Genomic DNA, 16,689 nt, shown 5'->3' with positions numbered 1-16,689 from the left:
TTTAGATGTCTAAACATCATACTCTGTTTAGAGATCATGAATATGAGTCATGGTGCAGTGCTTTTTGTTAGCTTAATTAGTTTATTATGGGTAGAAAATTAATAGCTAGCTTTTGTGCCGTCTTCTTCCGATTGTTGTCATGAAATATGATTAAGACATGATATTGGGTCAGCAGAAGCAAGATTCCAAGAGTAATAGCTGTTCGATTTTCATGTCTAGTTGGATTCTCACTAGATAGACAGCACTACTGTACTTGGTTTCACGTCACACCTTTGTTTATATCTTTGAAGAATCTAGCACATTCATGTTGGTCTTGGTTCTATACTTTCTTCTTCTTATTCTTTTGGTGCATAAAGGGGAAAAAAAAAAGTAGCGTGGTGATTCTATAATTAATTCCATTGCAACTTCAATTTCTGCCTTTCTTTCTGCGAGAAGCCACTTGGTACCAGAGAGAAGAATGAAAGTAAGACTGTACTAGTAGAAATCCAAAGAGATTCTTTTCATTCTTGATTTCAATTCACTGAAGAGTTCATTTGCCAAATAAGTACTGTGTGGAGTAATAACAAGCTGTTCAGTTGTTCTGGCCACGTATTTTTGGATTAAAGCGAAGAAATGTTGCTCTCTCACCCTCGTTTTCTCTCCTCCTCCTCCTGGCAAAAATACCAACTAGGACACCCCTAGTTTATTCCCTGAAGTAAAAGCAATAATTACCTTCAGAGTGGATCATGAGGTAGAAAGAGTAACAGAATGGTTGATGCATTTTTTGCCTGAAGAAGGCTTTCAGCTGAGAAGTTGGAGGACGCCTCAACTGAGAAAGAACTACTGCCAGCTTTTTTCTTAGTATTTCATTGACAGTGCATGTATGCTTTGACATACCTGTAAGTTAAAAAGCAATTCCTAAAACTTGAGCACCATGTTCTATAACTGAGTAAACTACTTTCAGAAAATTGTTAATTATGTGTCTAGACTTATCATGTTTGCCTAATCCATGCTGTTGCATTCAAAATAACCTAATACGATAATGATGACACAACAAAGGATTAGTCCAAAAAAATTCCCCGAAGTTCTCCTTAAATTATACTTTGGTTCCTGCTGTTTCAAAAGTAACAATTTTGGTTCCTATACTACCATATGCGAAAAATACAAGATTTTGATGGACTGAAATGTTTAGCAATATAAAAATTTCAGGGACTAAAGTGTGGTCTAATTTAAAATGAAAGGGAGTAAAGTGCAATGAAAAATTCATAATTTTTTAATAATGGACCAGAGTGTAGAGTCATTAACAAACCATAGGGACCAAATAGCTAATTTTGAAATAGCAAGAACAAAAACACACAGGTTTTGTATTTAAAACTATAACAAATCATAATCCATTCCCAAAACTATAAAATCAAAATTTTAAAATATTCATAGCAGCTTATTTTAACTTTAATGGTTTGAATTTATCAAATATGATATGCCTAGAAGTTGCCAGCAAAAGGAGAGAATAATCATCTTTATATTATACCTGGAATGGAAAACCTGAGTTGCTCCCAAAAGTTGTTGGAAGACTAGCAGTCATTCATTTCTGTGGTGTGCTTGCAAACCTTGCAGTTGTCATGAAAACATTGGCCCTGCACATCTTTATTCATAAGTTCCAAACCTTCTTCAATCCTCTAGCATACAACAATAAATAGCATACTATTTTGTCAAGTCATTTCACCATTAAAACATTAAACATTGACATCCACCTTCTCATTGCAGGTCATGTCCATTTGCAAACTTCAGCTTTTACAACAATGAGCTAATTAGAACTTGCCCATGAAATCTTTTTTAGGAAACAAAGTTCAAAGAATAAATTCCAACAAAATTACATTGAATGCTAGAACCAAACAAATAGAGAAAGAGTCTTACTGGATATTAATGCCAAGGTAAAGAAGTTCAAATAATTTAAAAGGGTATTAACCAGAAAAGAAATATTTCAGAAAATGGGTTCAATAAAGCCTTGATAGCCTTTGCTAAATACCAGCTGTCTTAAGCATAACATGATACTGGTGATTGATTTATCTGATAAGTATATTCATAAGCTCAGATTATTTTCTTGAAATGCTTTGGCCTTCTGCACAGGCAAACAGGAAGCAGACAAGTTGGATGAGTTTTTTGCGTGTCAACTAGGACTAGAGGACAGATTGGCTCAGTTGAAATTTGAAACACCAAAGGAACTGTGTGAACAGTGACGATGAAGATAAGGAGGGGAGGAGAAAATGTTTGGGCTCTGTAGAAGAAGAGGAATTTACTTGATGAGGTTAGGCATAAGAATCATAAGAAGCAAATAACGATGCTTCAAATTCATCTCAATTTTACTGGTCCGTTTGTACCTAAGGATAAAAAAAGCTGTACTTGTTTTGTTTGTTGTTGTTGGGTATGGTAGCTGAAATTGCCAGAGGCGTTTGTGGCAGAGTCAACAGAGCAAATCACCTAGAGATGAGAGTTGCTGAAATACTCAATTTCATTTCAAAAGCTAATTGCGATCGAAGGATTCATAGACGAATAGAAAAGAGGAAAAAACAAACTAATTAGATGTTAGGATTTTCCTCTTTCTTTCATTTTTCCAGGCCTCCTCGCATCCTTTCCCAGTACTCTCACATTATGAACCTGCTAAACTCCTCTACAGATCCATATCTTACAGTTTACTCACAGAGCTCTCTTTTAAATGGGAACAATCACGGAAGCAGATAACATATCAATTCCATTTTGGCAAGAGAGAGCAGTCCAATTCAATAATAATCTGGCCAGGGATTATTGAAAATTTTGGCAAAACACAGCTTATAGATAGTGAGTGGATGAGAATAATTAATGACTGCACAATGTGCAATCAGGCTAAAATCCAAGTTATGATGCTGCTCTTATATATTATCTAAAACCAATAGAATGTATCAAAATTCAAACATGTTTTAATATACACAAGGGAGAGAAAAGAGTACCTTTGAAAATCTGACTGGCTCTATCACATCCGATTCCACTAGAACCAATGCCTTCACCTCTTGGGAACAGGAGTAAACGAGAAGGTTTGAATCAACAAATTGGCTTTTTCCTTCATTGAATTGTTTTGGAAAGCTTACACTTGGAAATAAAGATAGTAGCCATGTAATTTAGACTACACAATTTCAAGAGCTCAGCTGACCTCTGTTTCAGCTCAGGATTACAACCACTCTGCAGTACGAAAAGCAGCTTCGCTGCCAAACTAGCTTCCACAGCAAGTGCAGCACATTCTTCGGGTGCAAGCTGACAAACTGCCCATAATATGGATAATGCAAGCTGAGTACACCTCTCAGATACCTTTATCAACAATTTCACCATGTTCGGAATCGTATTGGCACAATCCTTCAAAGCCAATCTTCCCTCTGATATAGTTGAAAGAACCTCTAGAATATAAAGAGCAAACTACAAACAGTCATTATTCAAACTGGGCAATAGCTCCACTAAGTAAGGAATTGCTCCAATGCTCACAACTGAGTTCCTAACAGATTCAAAAGAACAAAGGGTTTTTAACAAACCAAGTCCAACCACCACCCCATCTGGATGTCTCTTATCTTTCACTAACCTCAACAAACCAAACAAAAGGCTCAAGCTTGACACGTTTTCAGAGTCGACACACTTCCTCTCTATTGGCATTGCAATCAATCTCGTACAGTTAATCTTGGTCTCGATCAAACCCTCACTAAGCATATCCACCATTAAAGCAATCTTGGCAGGTTCTAACAAATTTGCCCTGGATGTGAAATCAAGATCCAAATTCACAAGAATCCCAATTGCCTCAGACCCGACAGCATGCGTAGTAAAAGGACCCAACAAGGAAGAAACCAAGGCAACGACGCCATTATCTAGCACAGCCTTCTTCGCCGTGGCATGTTCAATAACAATCTGCCCAAGCTCTCTTAGAGCTTGAACTCTAGCTTGACCCTTAACCTTCTTTAGAGTCTCCAAAAGCTCAATAACCCTCCCTTGCACGTCCTCGGATCTCTTCTTCATAGCCAAATACTTCTGGGAGAACCAGCTAAAAATGAGCTGCTGCAGAGTATTGTTTGGAGTGAGCGTATCGTCCCAAAGCTCTTGCATTGTAGTAGGGCAAGTGTAGTGGCCAAGAGAAAGCCATTTGAGGATGTTGGATCTCTTATAAGTCTGGCCAGTGCAGAGAATGACTGGGTCTTGCATTGGGTCCAAAGAAATTGGACATATGAACACTGACGGCACTTCCATCGATTCAAGCTCATTAATCGTCTTCTTCAGTTCCAATTTCTCGGAGCCGGCAGCTGAAATCAACCCACCGCCAGCACTGCCTCCTAAAATGCCATCTTTAACGGCGGTTTCTAGATCTAGGACTTGGCCACCACTACCCACATCTAGCTTCATATTTAGTTAAGTTGCAGGGCTGCGACTAGACTAGTGGCGTGGCACCTATAGTCTACAGAAAAAAAGAGAAAAATGCAATCCACAACAGTAGATGAAAAGGTTCTCAGTCTCTCACCTCTCAGCTCGAAATTTATGGAAAGGGTTTTCTTTCTTGGGGAGGGACCGGCTGTAGCCCGTTCGGCAACCGTGCACCACACGTGCACTCATTACTGGATAAGCTTAGTGCTTACTGGATATGTTTCTTCCTTTTTACTTTTATAAGAAAAAAGATGAATTATTCTATTGCTATAAGGAAAAAAAGTGAACGATAGCTCTAGATGGGGACTGAGTGAGTCGAACAAACGAGAGAGCTCTACGCTCTGTTTGGACGGGGTAAGAGAATGATAATTAAGGAGAAGGTAAACGATAACAAGAAGGGAAAAGAATAAAGCGAGTCCTAATAAAAAAATTTTATATTTAAAAAGAAATTAATCAATAAAAATATAAGGGTAGGTGATATATATTTTTTATATTAAAAAAAATTAAATAAAAGTAAATAATTATTAAAATTATAAAAAATTATATTTTATTAAATAAAATTTATTTTTTTATTTTTTTAATATATAAATTAAGATATTTTATTTTTAATTTAATGGTCTATAATTTATATTTTTTATTATTTTTTATAAATAAATTATAAAATTAATAAATTAAAATAATAATAAATAAATTAAATAAGATTTAATAAAAAATAAATTATTTAAAAAAATAATAATTGAAGTATAATAATTACAATAAATTATTAAAAGAATAAATAATTTAATAATTAAAATTAAATAAAAAGATAAAATTAATTTTTTTTTTACAATAATTCAAAATTTATGAGAGAATGAACGAAAAAATTAGATATGATCATTTGACAAATTTTAATTAGGATTAGAGATTTATTCTTAAATTAAGAATTAAATCTCTTTTATTTTACACATTAAATTAAATTTATCTTTTTATGGTTCTTTAAAATGAAATTAAAAACTGAGAATGTACTAATTGATATTTTAAAATATATAAATTAATTAATAAATAATGACAATGTCTAAAGATATGAGAATAATTTATTATAAAAAAATTTTAAAAAAATTGCTTTTTTATTCAAATAAAATTTTAATTGAAATTAATTGAATCTAACATAGTATTATTATATAATTAGAAAAGATAAATATTCGACGATTATAATATAAATATTTAATGTTATAATGAAGTTAAATTTTTATATTTTTTAAGATATATTTAATAATTAAATTGTTAATTTAATGACCTTTCAAATAAATATTATTTATATAAAAAAATTAAATTATATCACCACTTTTTTAAGAAAATAAAAAAAGATATTTATATAAAGATTAGATTGTTAGGTTATAAAATGGGAAGGACAACGATTGATGAAGCAAGCTAAACTCATCATTAAGATTAATTTTTGTTACATTTTACTTAAATTTTAATTTTATTATTATTTTATTTTATTCCATGATTTTTATTAGAAGCATTATCATTTTAAAAGAATAAAAAAAAATAAAAGGAAAAAAATTGAAAAAAAAAAAAGTCTATAATAAGAGTTGAAATTAAAGAAAAGAAAATTTAAAACAAAAGGAAGAAAGAGATCATAGCCGTTTATTTTAGGTCTCTCTTCTAGACCGTTGGATCATACTATATAAATTTCTCTAATGCCACAACAGCAGCCGACGTCCAAGAGAGACCTTTCCTCTCCTCCCATCCTCTCCACCTGAAACCCTACATTAGATCATAGATCCAACGGATTCTTCTCTTTCGCCGGCCAGTTTTTTCACCAACGGTGAGATCGTCTCCTGTAAAATCCATCGCTAGAGACACCACACATTAGCTATCTTTCATCTATCTCAAGAGACCCAAGTCCAATTTCCTTTTCTCCCTTAATCTCCGATCATTACAGAACCCAAACACCTCCTCATCCATTTTTCCGGCCACGGCAAGATCATTTGTTGCGAAACCCATTTCCGAAGTCCCAATTTGTATGCTGTTTATTACTGCCCTGCTGCCGTATCTCTTCGCTGACGCATACAAAACCATTTTAGCTTGTTTTTGCCTTCGTAATCTCAAATTGGTCACGAAATCAGGTCACCGGTAATTGTTATCTGATTCGTCACCAGCTTAGTCACTATACTTTTGCTGTGCTTCCTCCTTACAACGGTAACAGAGAAGCTCAAGCTTCTCTCCTCCTTGACGAAGCTGCATTCTGCTGTTGCCATCGCAAGATCCACACCAGGTATCATTGCTGGCTTTCTTTCTGATCGGACCTTAAGAAGCTTCTATTCGGGTTTGTCGATCCTCTGAGATTGATTATATCTCATTTTGGACTGATTTTGAAGACTGGATTCATGCAGTTTTTAAGACAGACTTGTGGCTAGTAGAGGGGTTGTTATTTGAAGGTTATTTAGGATTGAGATTTGGAATGAGCAAAGTGTAAATCTTGTTGCATGGGAATGCAGACAATGGGATCTCAATGTGATGGTAGCAGTGATGGAAAGCAGACTCAGTTCCAGCCGCTGGCACGGCAAAATTCCATGTATGGTCTAACTTTGGATGAGGTTCAAGATCATTTAGGTGACCTTGGGAAACCTTTGAGCAGCATGAACCTGGATGAACTGCTCAAGAATGTATGGACAGTTGAGGCTAACCAATCCATGGGTATTGAAGTTGAGGGCACGCAATTGGCCAATCAAACTGCTTTGCAGCGTCAGGCAAGCTTATCATTAACTAGTGCTCTGAGCAAGAAGACTGTTGATGAGGTCTGGAGAGACATTCAACAAAGTAAAAACAATGGGGAAAAGAAGTCGAGGGAACGGCAGCCTACTTTGGGAGAGATGACTTTAGAGGATTTCTTGGTAAAAGCCGGAGTTGTTGCTGAAGCATCCTTGGAGAAAAAGGATGGTGATCCTGTTCTTGGGGTGGATACAAATATAGGACCACAGTTCCCACAACAACAAGGTCAATGGATGCAATACCCGCATCCGCAGTATCAGCATCCTCAACAAAATATGATGGGAGTTTATATGCCAGCTCAGCCAATGCCTCAACCACTTCATGTGGGGGCAGGTGCTGTAATGGATGTTTCGTACCCTGAGAATCAAGTGCCCTTACCTTTACCTTCACCTTTGATGGGAACATTATCGGATGTACAGACACTTACAAGGAAAAGAGGCACGCCAGAGGATATGATGGAGAAGACTGTGGAGAGGAGGCAGAAGAGGATGATCAAGAACCGGGAATCAGCTGCCCGTTCACGGGCAAGAAAGCAGGCTTACACAAATGAGCTTGAGAACAAAGTTTCTCGCCTGGAAGAAGAAAATGAAAGGCTGAGGAAACGAAAGGAGCTGGAAAAGATGTTGCCTTGTGTCCCCATTCCTGAACCAAAATATCAGCTTCGCAGAACAACTTCAGCCCCATTCTAACATCGCATCTATTTCCTGTCCTGTGTGGAAAATTTGTAGATGTAAATGTGTTTCTGGCTTGTGCTGGCAGCTGTTTATGGCTTGTGCTTCTCATGTGAGAAATTTCTTGTATCTACTCTAAAAAAAAAAAAAAAAATTTGTTTTAGAGTTTTTCTGGTACACTTGTGTAGCTCTCAGTGTCTTTTTTTCCTTTTTATAAAAATATCATTGCGAGTTGCGACATTTTATTGTGCCATCTCTATCTCTATCTCCACAAACAACATGGAGTACTCGACCTGCAGTGCTCATTCATTAACATTCATTGTGTTTAATGCGCAAGAAATTTCTCCAGTATTTACACAAGCTGGCCATCCTTACTATGTCCTTTCCATCTCCATAAACAACTTCGATTGCTCATCAAAAGCATTCCCCCTTGCAACGAAGTCTCTGCTGCAGCACACCACTACCAATTACAAATATTTATAGGAAACTCAGGAGCTATTACCCTTCGCTCTCAATTAAAGGGTGCAATGCGTCCCATGTTTTAGAAATTTCTCTATTTCATAAGCTGAATGACTACCATTTGTATCAATAAGTGGTTGTTTTGTACCAAATAGGGATCATTTTTTAAAAAATTGTAATTGTGAGACCGCAAAGGGAAATTTAAAGTTATCCGCTATCTTGTTGGAGATTTAAAACAATTGAGCTAATCTATATATATATATAACTAATTAAGTGATGTCTATGCAAATATTATTATAATAATTTTAAAAAATTATTAAAATTAGAAATTTAAAGATGTATTGATGAATGAAAAATAATGAGGGAGAAAATTAATATTCAACGTAAAAAATAATTATAGCTCAATAGAAATGTTTCATTCTAGTTTTAACATTTAAAATTATTATTATTTTTACTACTTAATTTAGATAAATATTAATTATTATTCAATACCAATAATTGATGGCGTTTAATATAATTAAAATTATAAAAAATATAAACAAATAAATATTTATATTTTAATAGATATTAAATATTTATAAATTAATAATAAACTATAGGTGATTTATCGTATATTATATAGTTTGGTGAATTTCATTAAAAAACTTTATTCATATTATACTATTCAGATTGATATTTAATTTTAGATTTAGATAATAACAGGTAAAAAAAAAAATTACAATAAAATAATGAATTAAAAAAGACACGAAAATTACATTAGAAAAACTAAAATTTTCAATTATTAAGATTACTAATTAACTGAAATTTCTTATCTTAGTAACAATGTAACACCCCTGATTTTTTATATATTATTATTGGGCTTCGTGTAGTATCCTCAATTCGCGGAAATTCGACAGTTGTCCGGATCTGTGAATTTCCGCCGATGCGAACTACCCACTGGAAAAGTCTCCGAATTGGATCGAGGTTTTGGCTACCCCACCATTGTCAGGCATCCCGAGCGCGTTCCCGAAGTCGGAATCGGCAAAGGTAAACCCGAACCTTATTTTTTCGTAATTTTCTAGTGCTTAAATATGATTAAAAATCCATAAAATATTCGTGGTAGCTTAGAAAATTACGATTCTTTTTGCAATAGCTTAGTAATATTTCTAAGGACCGCGGGGCAGAGTTTTATAATTTTTAGAGCTTATTTGAGCAGTTTTTGCAAAAATGATCCATTATAAGGACTAAATTGAAATTTTACATATTATGATGAATGATTGATTTGATGGGCCCAGGAGGGGCTGTGTGATGTGATTGAGTTGTGGATATATGGATTGTGGATATAGAAGTGTGTTTTGAGCCCTTTTGCAGGTTGGGTAGGTCCTAGGTATAGGGGAGATTCTGCCGGATTTTCGGCACGACTTAGGACGTATTGGGTCTTTTCTTGATTTGTATTGGGTCATTTGTATTAAATAATTGTAATATAATTGTCAGGTGAGCCGGGACAGCCTTCTTCCTCTGCCCAGCCGCCACAGTGATTGCCGTCAAGTCTGTGAATAAAATATTAATTTTAATTGTAATTTCGATATTATTATATGTTCAAGCATGCCCATGCATCACTTATATGCAAATATTTATGTAGTTAAACTCTAGGTACGATTTATGTTGCATTCATAACTGTTAGCGTGCCATGGATGTTGTTGTGGTAATTTGGAGCAGTGTGCGTTGGCGTGCGTGTGATGTGGTGTGGACTATGAATAGGAGGGGTAGACACGGCTTGAGATCTTCACTAGGACCCAGTCCTTCGGGGTAGACACGGCTTGAGTTCTTCGCTGGGACCCCGATTTGGTTATTAAGTGGAAGTCCGAAATGAGTTCTTCACGCACCGAGTTGGATTTAAGAGAGTCAGATAGGATCACTCCCATATATTATGATTGATGTTACAGTGCGTGAGTGCTTCAAATTACCTTTTGTTGTTATGATGTGAAAATATGGTTGTCGTTGCATTTCACTCCACAAAGTTGCATTAGTTCTAGATAGTTATAGAGATTATGGTTAAAATTGATATTTTACTCTCTGAGTCGAACGCTCACTCCTGTTCAATATTTTTTCTCAGGCTACAGGAGGATTTTATTGTGGTTAACCTGCTTTTCTCCTTCGCAGGTTGTTTATCAATAGTTTTGTAATTTTATTTACTCCTAGAATTTCCACATGTGTTAGAAATATTTAAATGATTCGGGTCTGTAATATAAATTGTCATGTGGACCTGTAAAATTATATGCATGTTTGATGGATTGGATAAGGGAGCTGAGCTCCCATTTATTTTTATGCCGATATGAGTATGTGGAGGGTGAGCTGAGCTCCCCAATTGATGATATATTTTGTTTACAGGTCGGGTGAGTCAAAAACTCCCCGTTGAAAGGTTCACTTTATGGCCGGACTCTGTCCGGTTGGTTTCTTGAAATTGGGCCCAAATGGGCCTTAGAGTTGGGTTAATGAACAGTTAGGCTTATTACGGGCCTCAGGGGCTTTAGGCTGGCCCAGGTCCTAGTGCCGGTCCGACCCATAGGTTGGGTCGTGACAAATGTGGTATCAGAGCTTAGGCTCTAGATTCATGGGAAAGAATATAATTGGGAGTGTAAAAAAGAGTCTTGTTAGGATGTTACATGCGGAGCATAGGATTCTGTTTTGTCTTTTCTGTAATTCTTTGTTTCTAGATTCTGCGTTATACCTCGGGAAATATAAAAGTACCTCAGTTAGTGTCTTGATTTTCGTGGAGTACATAGAAATGTGAAATAGAGTTAGCAGACATGTTGAGGTCTATCATGAGGATACGTACTCCAAGAAATGCTATGTTTCTGTCTGTATGGGTTTAAATGGTGTGCCTATTTCGTGCAAGGCACGAGTACATAAAGGTGAGTCTTGAAAGTACAGTTGCCCTAGATAAAGATGAGGATACCACTGCTGGCAGTCATCAGTGGGTGACCCAGTCAGAATAAGTTTATGATAATAGAAGATTCAAGAGAGATAAGAAATTAGGAGACCTAGTCGGTCAGGACGTATCGTAGTAACTATACAATGTTCTCGATGTCTGCTCTGTAAGCTGCAGATTACAGTACCGACATGAGATTATTGTGTAGAGCTACGTACTTCCCTGTAGTGCTTATGATGAGGATGTTGCAGGCAGTCTCTGTTTTGGTGTAGTAATACCAGAACAGAGTTTTATATCTGCAGAGGAGTTGGGAACTCCTGGTTAAGAGTCTAGAGCTAAAATATCGAAAGGTCACAGTTGGGTGGTAACTAGAGTCAGTGACTCAGTTACCCTAGCATGAGCTAGAGTTACAGTAAGAGTTGCCATCAGACCAGAGGTTTCAGACTAGTTGCAAAGTAAAGGTGACACCTATAGAGTAAGACCATCTAGTTTTCGGTATGGAATTTTGGATGATTTTTTGCAGTATGACAAACATTTTGCTTAGAGCTTAGTGAGAATAGTATACCTTGTGTGTATTAGTATGGAATAAAGTACAACCCTACTACCTAGGGAAGGTCGAAACTATGAATTAATGATTCACAGAGCTATAATATGATAGGAGAGTCATTAATTTGACATGGTTTGGGCAACGTGGTAAATGTAGTACCTTTGTTGCAGCAAGTTAGGGTATAGTCCTATCTTTTCAGAAGGGATCGAAAGTTATTATTAACAATGGGGACCAACAAAATAGTGCCCCAGATGGGACTGTAGAGTGTGGTAGAGAGTAGTTGGCTCGGGTATCCTGGAGAGGATACAAGTCCCATTATAGGAATCATATATAGTCAAGATCATGATGGATGTAAATCCTTTAAATTGGATGGCAGGTTTGGGTGCCCGGAATCTTAAGTATTGGCGAATTGAGTAAATATAGAAAAAAAAAATAATAATAATAACAAATAAATAAAATTACTGCAGAATCAGTTCTCGAGGTAGTAAGGATATTATGTAAGCTAAAGGATAAGAATAGAGATCCTACAATAAAAGTATGACTGTAATTTCCTGAGTTCCTTTCTAACTTCACATTATTCAAAACAATAGTATAATCTAATTATAATAGTGTTAAGAGAAATAAATTAGCGAAGATAAATTATAGAAGGCCAATGGATAGAGGAAGTGCAGAATGAAGGTTTGGATAATTGATTACAGATGCAATATAATCTAAATGCCAGTGGAAGTACTAGCTAGAGTGGTCAAAGGACCAAATCTGAGTAGCACAGATATGTGATAACGTGGTAGAGACTCAAAGATATAGTTAGCAGTGCACAATTTGTCATGTTAGGAAGAAGAATGGAACCAGGATAGAATAGTTAAGTTCTATTTTGGATAAGAAAAAGGAAATAAATGAAAGGACAACCTAAAGGGCGCGAATAAAAAGGAACGAAGTTAAGATATAGGGTAGGCTAAGTGTTATTCTTGGCAAGGAGAATGACAATGATGGAAAACCCAAAATGGGACCACATTAGTAAGAACAGTGATGGAGGTATGGAATACAATAATAATGAGTAAAAGCTAGAAGGTGTGCGATGATATTGTGGACTATCTAATTAGGCAGAGAAGAAGAAGTTAGTAAGTAGTAAATTTAATAAAAATTAATCTAAGGGATCAAAAGGTATGATGAGAGGAAAAGAATGATAGATAATGACACAGAGGCTTTAAGTTATACTTTTGAGATAGTGACAAGTTAGTTAGAGGTTCATTATGAATGTCAGGAAAACATTTTTAGTGTGATCAACAGAATCACTTTGTAGTGAAGCAATAACGACATGACAACAGTAGGGGTAGAACGAGAAGTGACAAGTCTGGGTGGTTATAAATCACTAGAAAGTTCAAGGATCAAACTAATGACCATAGATAAGATTAGAATTAGTGTTGGAAGAATCTATTAGTAAGAGAAATCTTTCAGGAATCAACAAAAGTTAAGGCACAATATAAACGATGATGGATATGAATCAGAGGTCGAGTATAAGTAAAGTTAATAAATTATTAAATATTATGTAAGTAAGGACAATTGTTCTGTAAAGATTTCATGCATATGACATCTTATAGGTAGAGCACAATTGTGCTAGGAGATGATGAAATTTTAAGAGAAAGACCAAGAAACATAGGTTAAATGTTGTTATATGGACAATCCGGTGTAGTTGAATATAAGAGGACATTTTTCTTTCTATCCAAGTTTAGCTTGTGCTATTGGTTCTAGAGAGCTGTATAAGGAACAAAAATTGAGGCAAGGAGACCTAGTTATTTGAGATTTTAATAGGCACCAATTCATATACAATTTCTGATATGAGAATGACAAGTAAGTGCATACCTAGTGTTAAGTATGAAAGGACGATCGAGTAATGACAGAGTTAAATTGAGTTAGCTACTAAGGTTTGCGACTGTTCTAAACTATGAGCTAGATGAAGTACTATTTATGGATGAGTTTCAATAGATGAAATTGTTACTAATGGGAAAAGTTGAGGCTGGAGTTTGGAAAGCTATGGGCAATATATGTGATTATATTAAGGAGAATGAACATGTGAAGTATCTTGTTTAGAATTAAGGCATGGCACACATTTTCCATAGCCGTGTTAGTTCAGATGGAACTTATAGTTCTGGGGCTCATATCCATCCAGGATAAGCAATTTCCTACTAAGGCTGGTAGGGAATGATAATATTCTGATAGTTAAGTTGGGAAAAGGGGTTACAAGGAAAATTTTCTATGGTTAATTACAAGTGTTACATAAGGTGAAGAATGTGCCGGTAGGAGTAAATCGTAAGGTTAGAATTCCTGAAGTAATAGAACTAGTAATCAAGATAAGACTAAGAAACAAAATGAAAGTTAAAGTTGATGATGGGATAGACATCTTTGAAGGAAAATGTGTAAGGATGAGATAGGACTAAAAATTAAGGAATAAGTACAAAGAGTTGAAAAGATATCAACAATACTAAAAATAGGAAAAGGGAAGTGGATAAGATCCAAAGGACAGAAGAGAGCTCGATAGAGTCGCTTATAATGATGAGGATAAGGAGTGTCTAACCACGCCCTCGTGTTAACACTACCTATGAGCGGTGAAGGATACACCGTGTAATCGTGGACGCCTTGAGTTGGCCTAGGGTGTGTTTTGATGCGGAATGGAAAAGTAGTGGCTTATGCTTCAAGGCACCAAGAGGCATGAGCGTAACTATCCCACCCATGATTTGGAAATGGCGGTGTAGTCTTTGCACTAAAAACTGGAGACACTACCTATATGGTGAAGTGTGCGAGATATACACCGACTATAAGAGTTTGAAGTACATCTTCCAACAGAGGGATTTAAACTTGAGACAGAGGGATTTAAACTTGAGACAGAGGAGATGGATGGAGCTCGAAGACTATGATTGCACCATCCAAGCACCACCTGGGAAGGCCAATGTAGTAGCAGATGCTTTAAGCGTAAAATCTTCTCGCGCTTGGCACATTTCAGCAGAGAAGAGACCGTTGATTCGTAAAGTACATGAGTTGATGGATCAAGGTTTAATCCTAGATCTTTCAGATGAGGGGTCTTGTTGGCTCATTTTTCAAAGGAGGCTAGACTTGCGAGATAGAGTTAGAGTTTCCCAACACGAGACCAACAATTAATGAAGATCATAGAAATAGTACAGGTGAAGGTGGTGAGTTTGGATTTGCCAATGATGGCGCCCTAGTGCAAGGTTCTAGGATATGTGTGCCCAATGTGGACAACCTCAGAATGAAATCATGCGAGAGGCACACTATACACTGCATGCTGTCCACCTGTGTTCCACCAAGATGTACCATGATGTGAGAGATAGCTATTGGTGGAATGGCATGAAGAGAGGCATATCAAACTTTGTGTCCAAGTGCTTGACTTGTCAGAAGGTAAAGTTTGAACACCAGAGACCGTCAGGGAAGTTGCAAGAGCTCCCTATCCCAGAATGGAAGTGGGAAATGATTTCTATGGATTTTGTGACTGGGTTGCCTCGTACCACGCGAGGATATGATTCGATATGGATAATTGTAGACCGCCTAACCAAATCAGCTCACTTCTTGCCTGTGAAGACTACATATTCGTGGCACAAGACGCCACTCTACATTCGAGAAATAGTCGATTGCATGGAGTTCCGCCCATAATATCTCATGAGGGCCCCGATTCACTTCTCGGTTTTGGAGAAAGTTGCAGAGGCACTTGGCACAAAGTTGAACTTCAAGACGGTTTTCCACCCTCGCATGCACGACAAATTGAAGGACAATCCAAACACTGGAAGACATGCTTCACATGAGTGTTTTGGATTTTGGAGATCAATGGGATGAGCAGCTAGCTTTGGTGGAGTTTGCCTACAACAATAGTTATCACTCCAGTATAGGGATGTCACCCTATGAGGCACTATATGGAACAAAGTATAGGTCTCCTCTGTGTTGGACTAAGTGGGGAAGCAAAGGTGCATGATGTAGACCTAGTGCAAGACACTTGTAGATAGTTCCTTTAATCGAGGAACGATCAAACTTTCAAGAGGCGTAAGAGTTATGCACTTGCACGGAGGGATGTGGAGTTTGCGATGGCGACTATGTATTCTCAAGATTTCTCCAATGAAGGGAGTCATGAGATTTGGAAAGAAGGGCAAGTTGGCACCTCGGTATATTGGACCTTTTGAGGTTACCGATAGAGTTGGAGCAGCTTGCTCACCGGTTGGAGCTACCACCCAACCTTTCTCACGCTCATCCCGTGTTTCACATCTCTATGCTCAGAAATACATTCCCGATCCTTCTCATGTACTACAATGGATGTAATAGAACTAAAGGAGAACTTGACATTTGAGGAGCAACTGTAGCCATAGTGGACTACCAAGTGAGACAGCTAAGATCAAAATAGATTCCTATGGTTAAGGTTTTGTGGAGGAGCCACAAGGGAAGAGTGCACTGGAGTCGAACGGGACATGCGTAGCAAGTACTTATCTGCTCAATGTGTAATCATGTACTTTATTCTCGCTTTGTGTAAAATTCGACGAATTTTTGTAAGGGGAAGAATGTAACACCCCGATTTTTATATATTATTATTGGGCTTCGTAGGTATCTTCAATTCGCGAAAATTCGACAGTTGTCCGGATCTGTGAATTTCCGGCCAGACAGACCAGCTACCGGAAAAGTCTCCGAATTGGATCGAGGTTTTGGCTACCCCACCATTGTCAGGCATCCCGAGCGTCCCGAAGTCGGAATCGGCAAAGGTAAACCCGAACCTTGTTTTTTCGTAATTTTCTAGTGCTTAAATAGGATTAAAAATCCATAAAATATTCGTGGTAGCTTAGAAAATTACGATTCTTTTTGCAATAGCTTAGTAATATTTCTAAGGACCGCATAGTTTTATAATTTTTAGAGCTTATTTGAGCAGTTTTTGCAAAAATGAT

At 36.6% G+C, this 16,689-nt stretch overlaps 1 protein-coding gene, 1 long non-coding RNA gene and 1 pseudogene across 2 annotated transcripts; 2 read left to right on the top strand and 1 right to left on the bottom strand.

Annotated features, from left to right (window-relative positions):
• Nucleotides 1–475: 475 nt before the first annotated feature.
• Nucleotides 476–4,524, bottom strand: LOC110669789 (U-box domain-containing protein 30-like; annotated as a pseudogene).
• A 1,570-nt stretch (nucleotides 4,525–6,094) lies between these two features.
• Nucleotides 6,095–8,078, top strand: LOC110669809 (ABSCISIC ACID-INSENSITIVE 5-like protein 2). Its single transcript, XM_021831599.2, has 2 exons — nucleotides 6,095–6,670; nucleotides 6,789–8,078. Exon 2 carries the CDS (start codon nucleotides 6,882–6,884, stop codon nucleotides 7,854–7,856), a length of 975 nt encoding a protein of 324 aa, XP_021687291.2. The 5' UTR covers nucleotides 6,095–6,670; nucleotides 6,789–6,881; the 3' UTR covers nucleotides 7,857–8,078.
• A 1,157-nt stretch (nucleotides 8,079–9,235) lies between these two features.
• LOC131171062 (uncharacterized) lies at nucleotides 9,236–10,580 on the top strand. Its single transcript, XR_009141811.1, has 3 exons — nucleotides 9,236–9,323; nucleotides 9,771–9,828; nucleotides 10,393–10,580. It is a non-coding gene; the product is annotated as an uncharacterized LOC131171062 (long non-coding RNA).
• Nucleotides 10,581–16,689: the final 6,109 nt, after the last annotated feature.

Source organism: Hevea brasiliensis, chromosome 12, assembly GCF_030052815.1.
Source record: "Hevea brasiliensis isolate MT/VB/25A 57/8 chromosome 12, ASM3005281v1, whole genome shotgun sequence".
Classification (NCBI taxonomy): Eukaryota; Viridiplantae; Streptophyta; class Magnoliopsida; order Malpighiales; family Euphorbiaceae; genus Hevea; species Hevea brasiliensis.
The sequence above is the reverse complement of the archived record's forward strand: the minus strand, read 5'-3'. Positions and strand labels throughout refer to the sequence as shown.

Coding starts and splice junctions, on each gene's coding strand:
- LOC110669809 (XM_021831599.2), top strand. CDS start 6,882: ATGGGAATGCAGACAATGGGATCTCAATGTGATGGTAGCAGTGATGGA.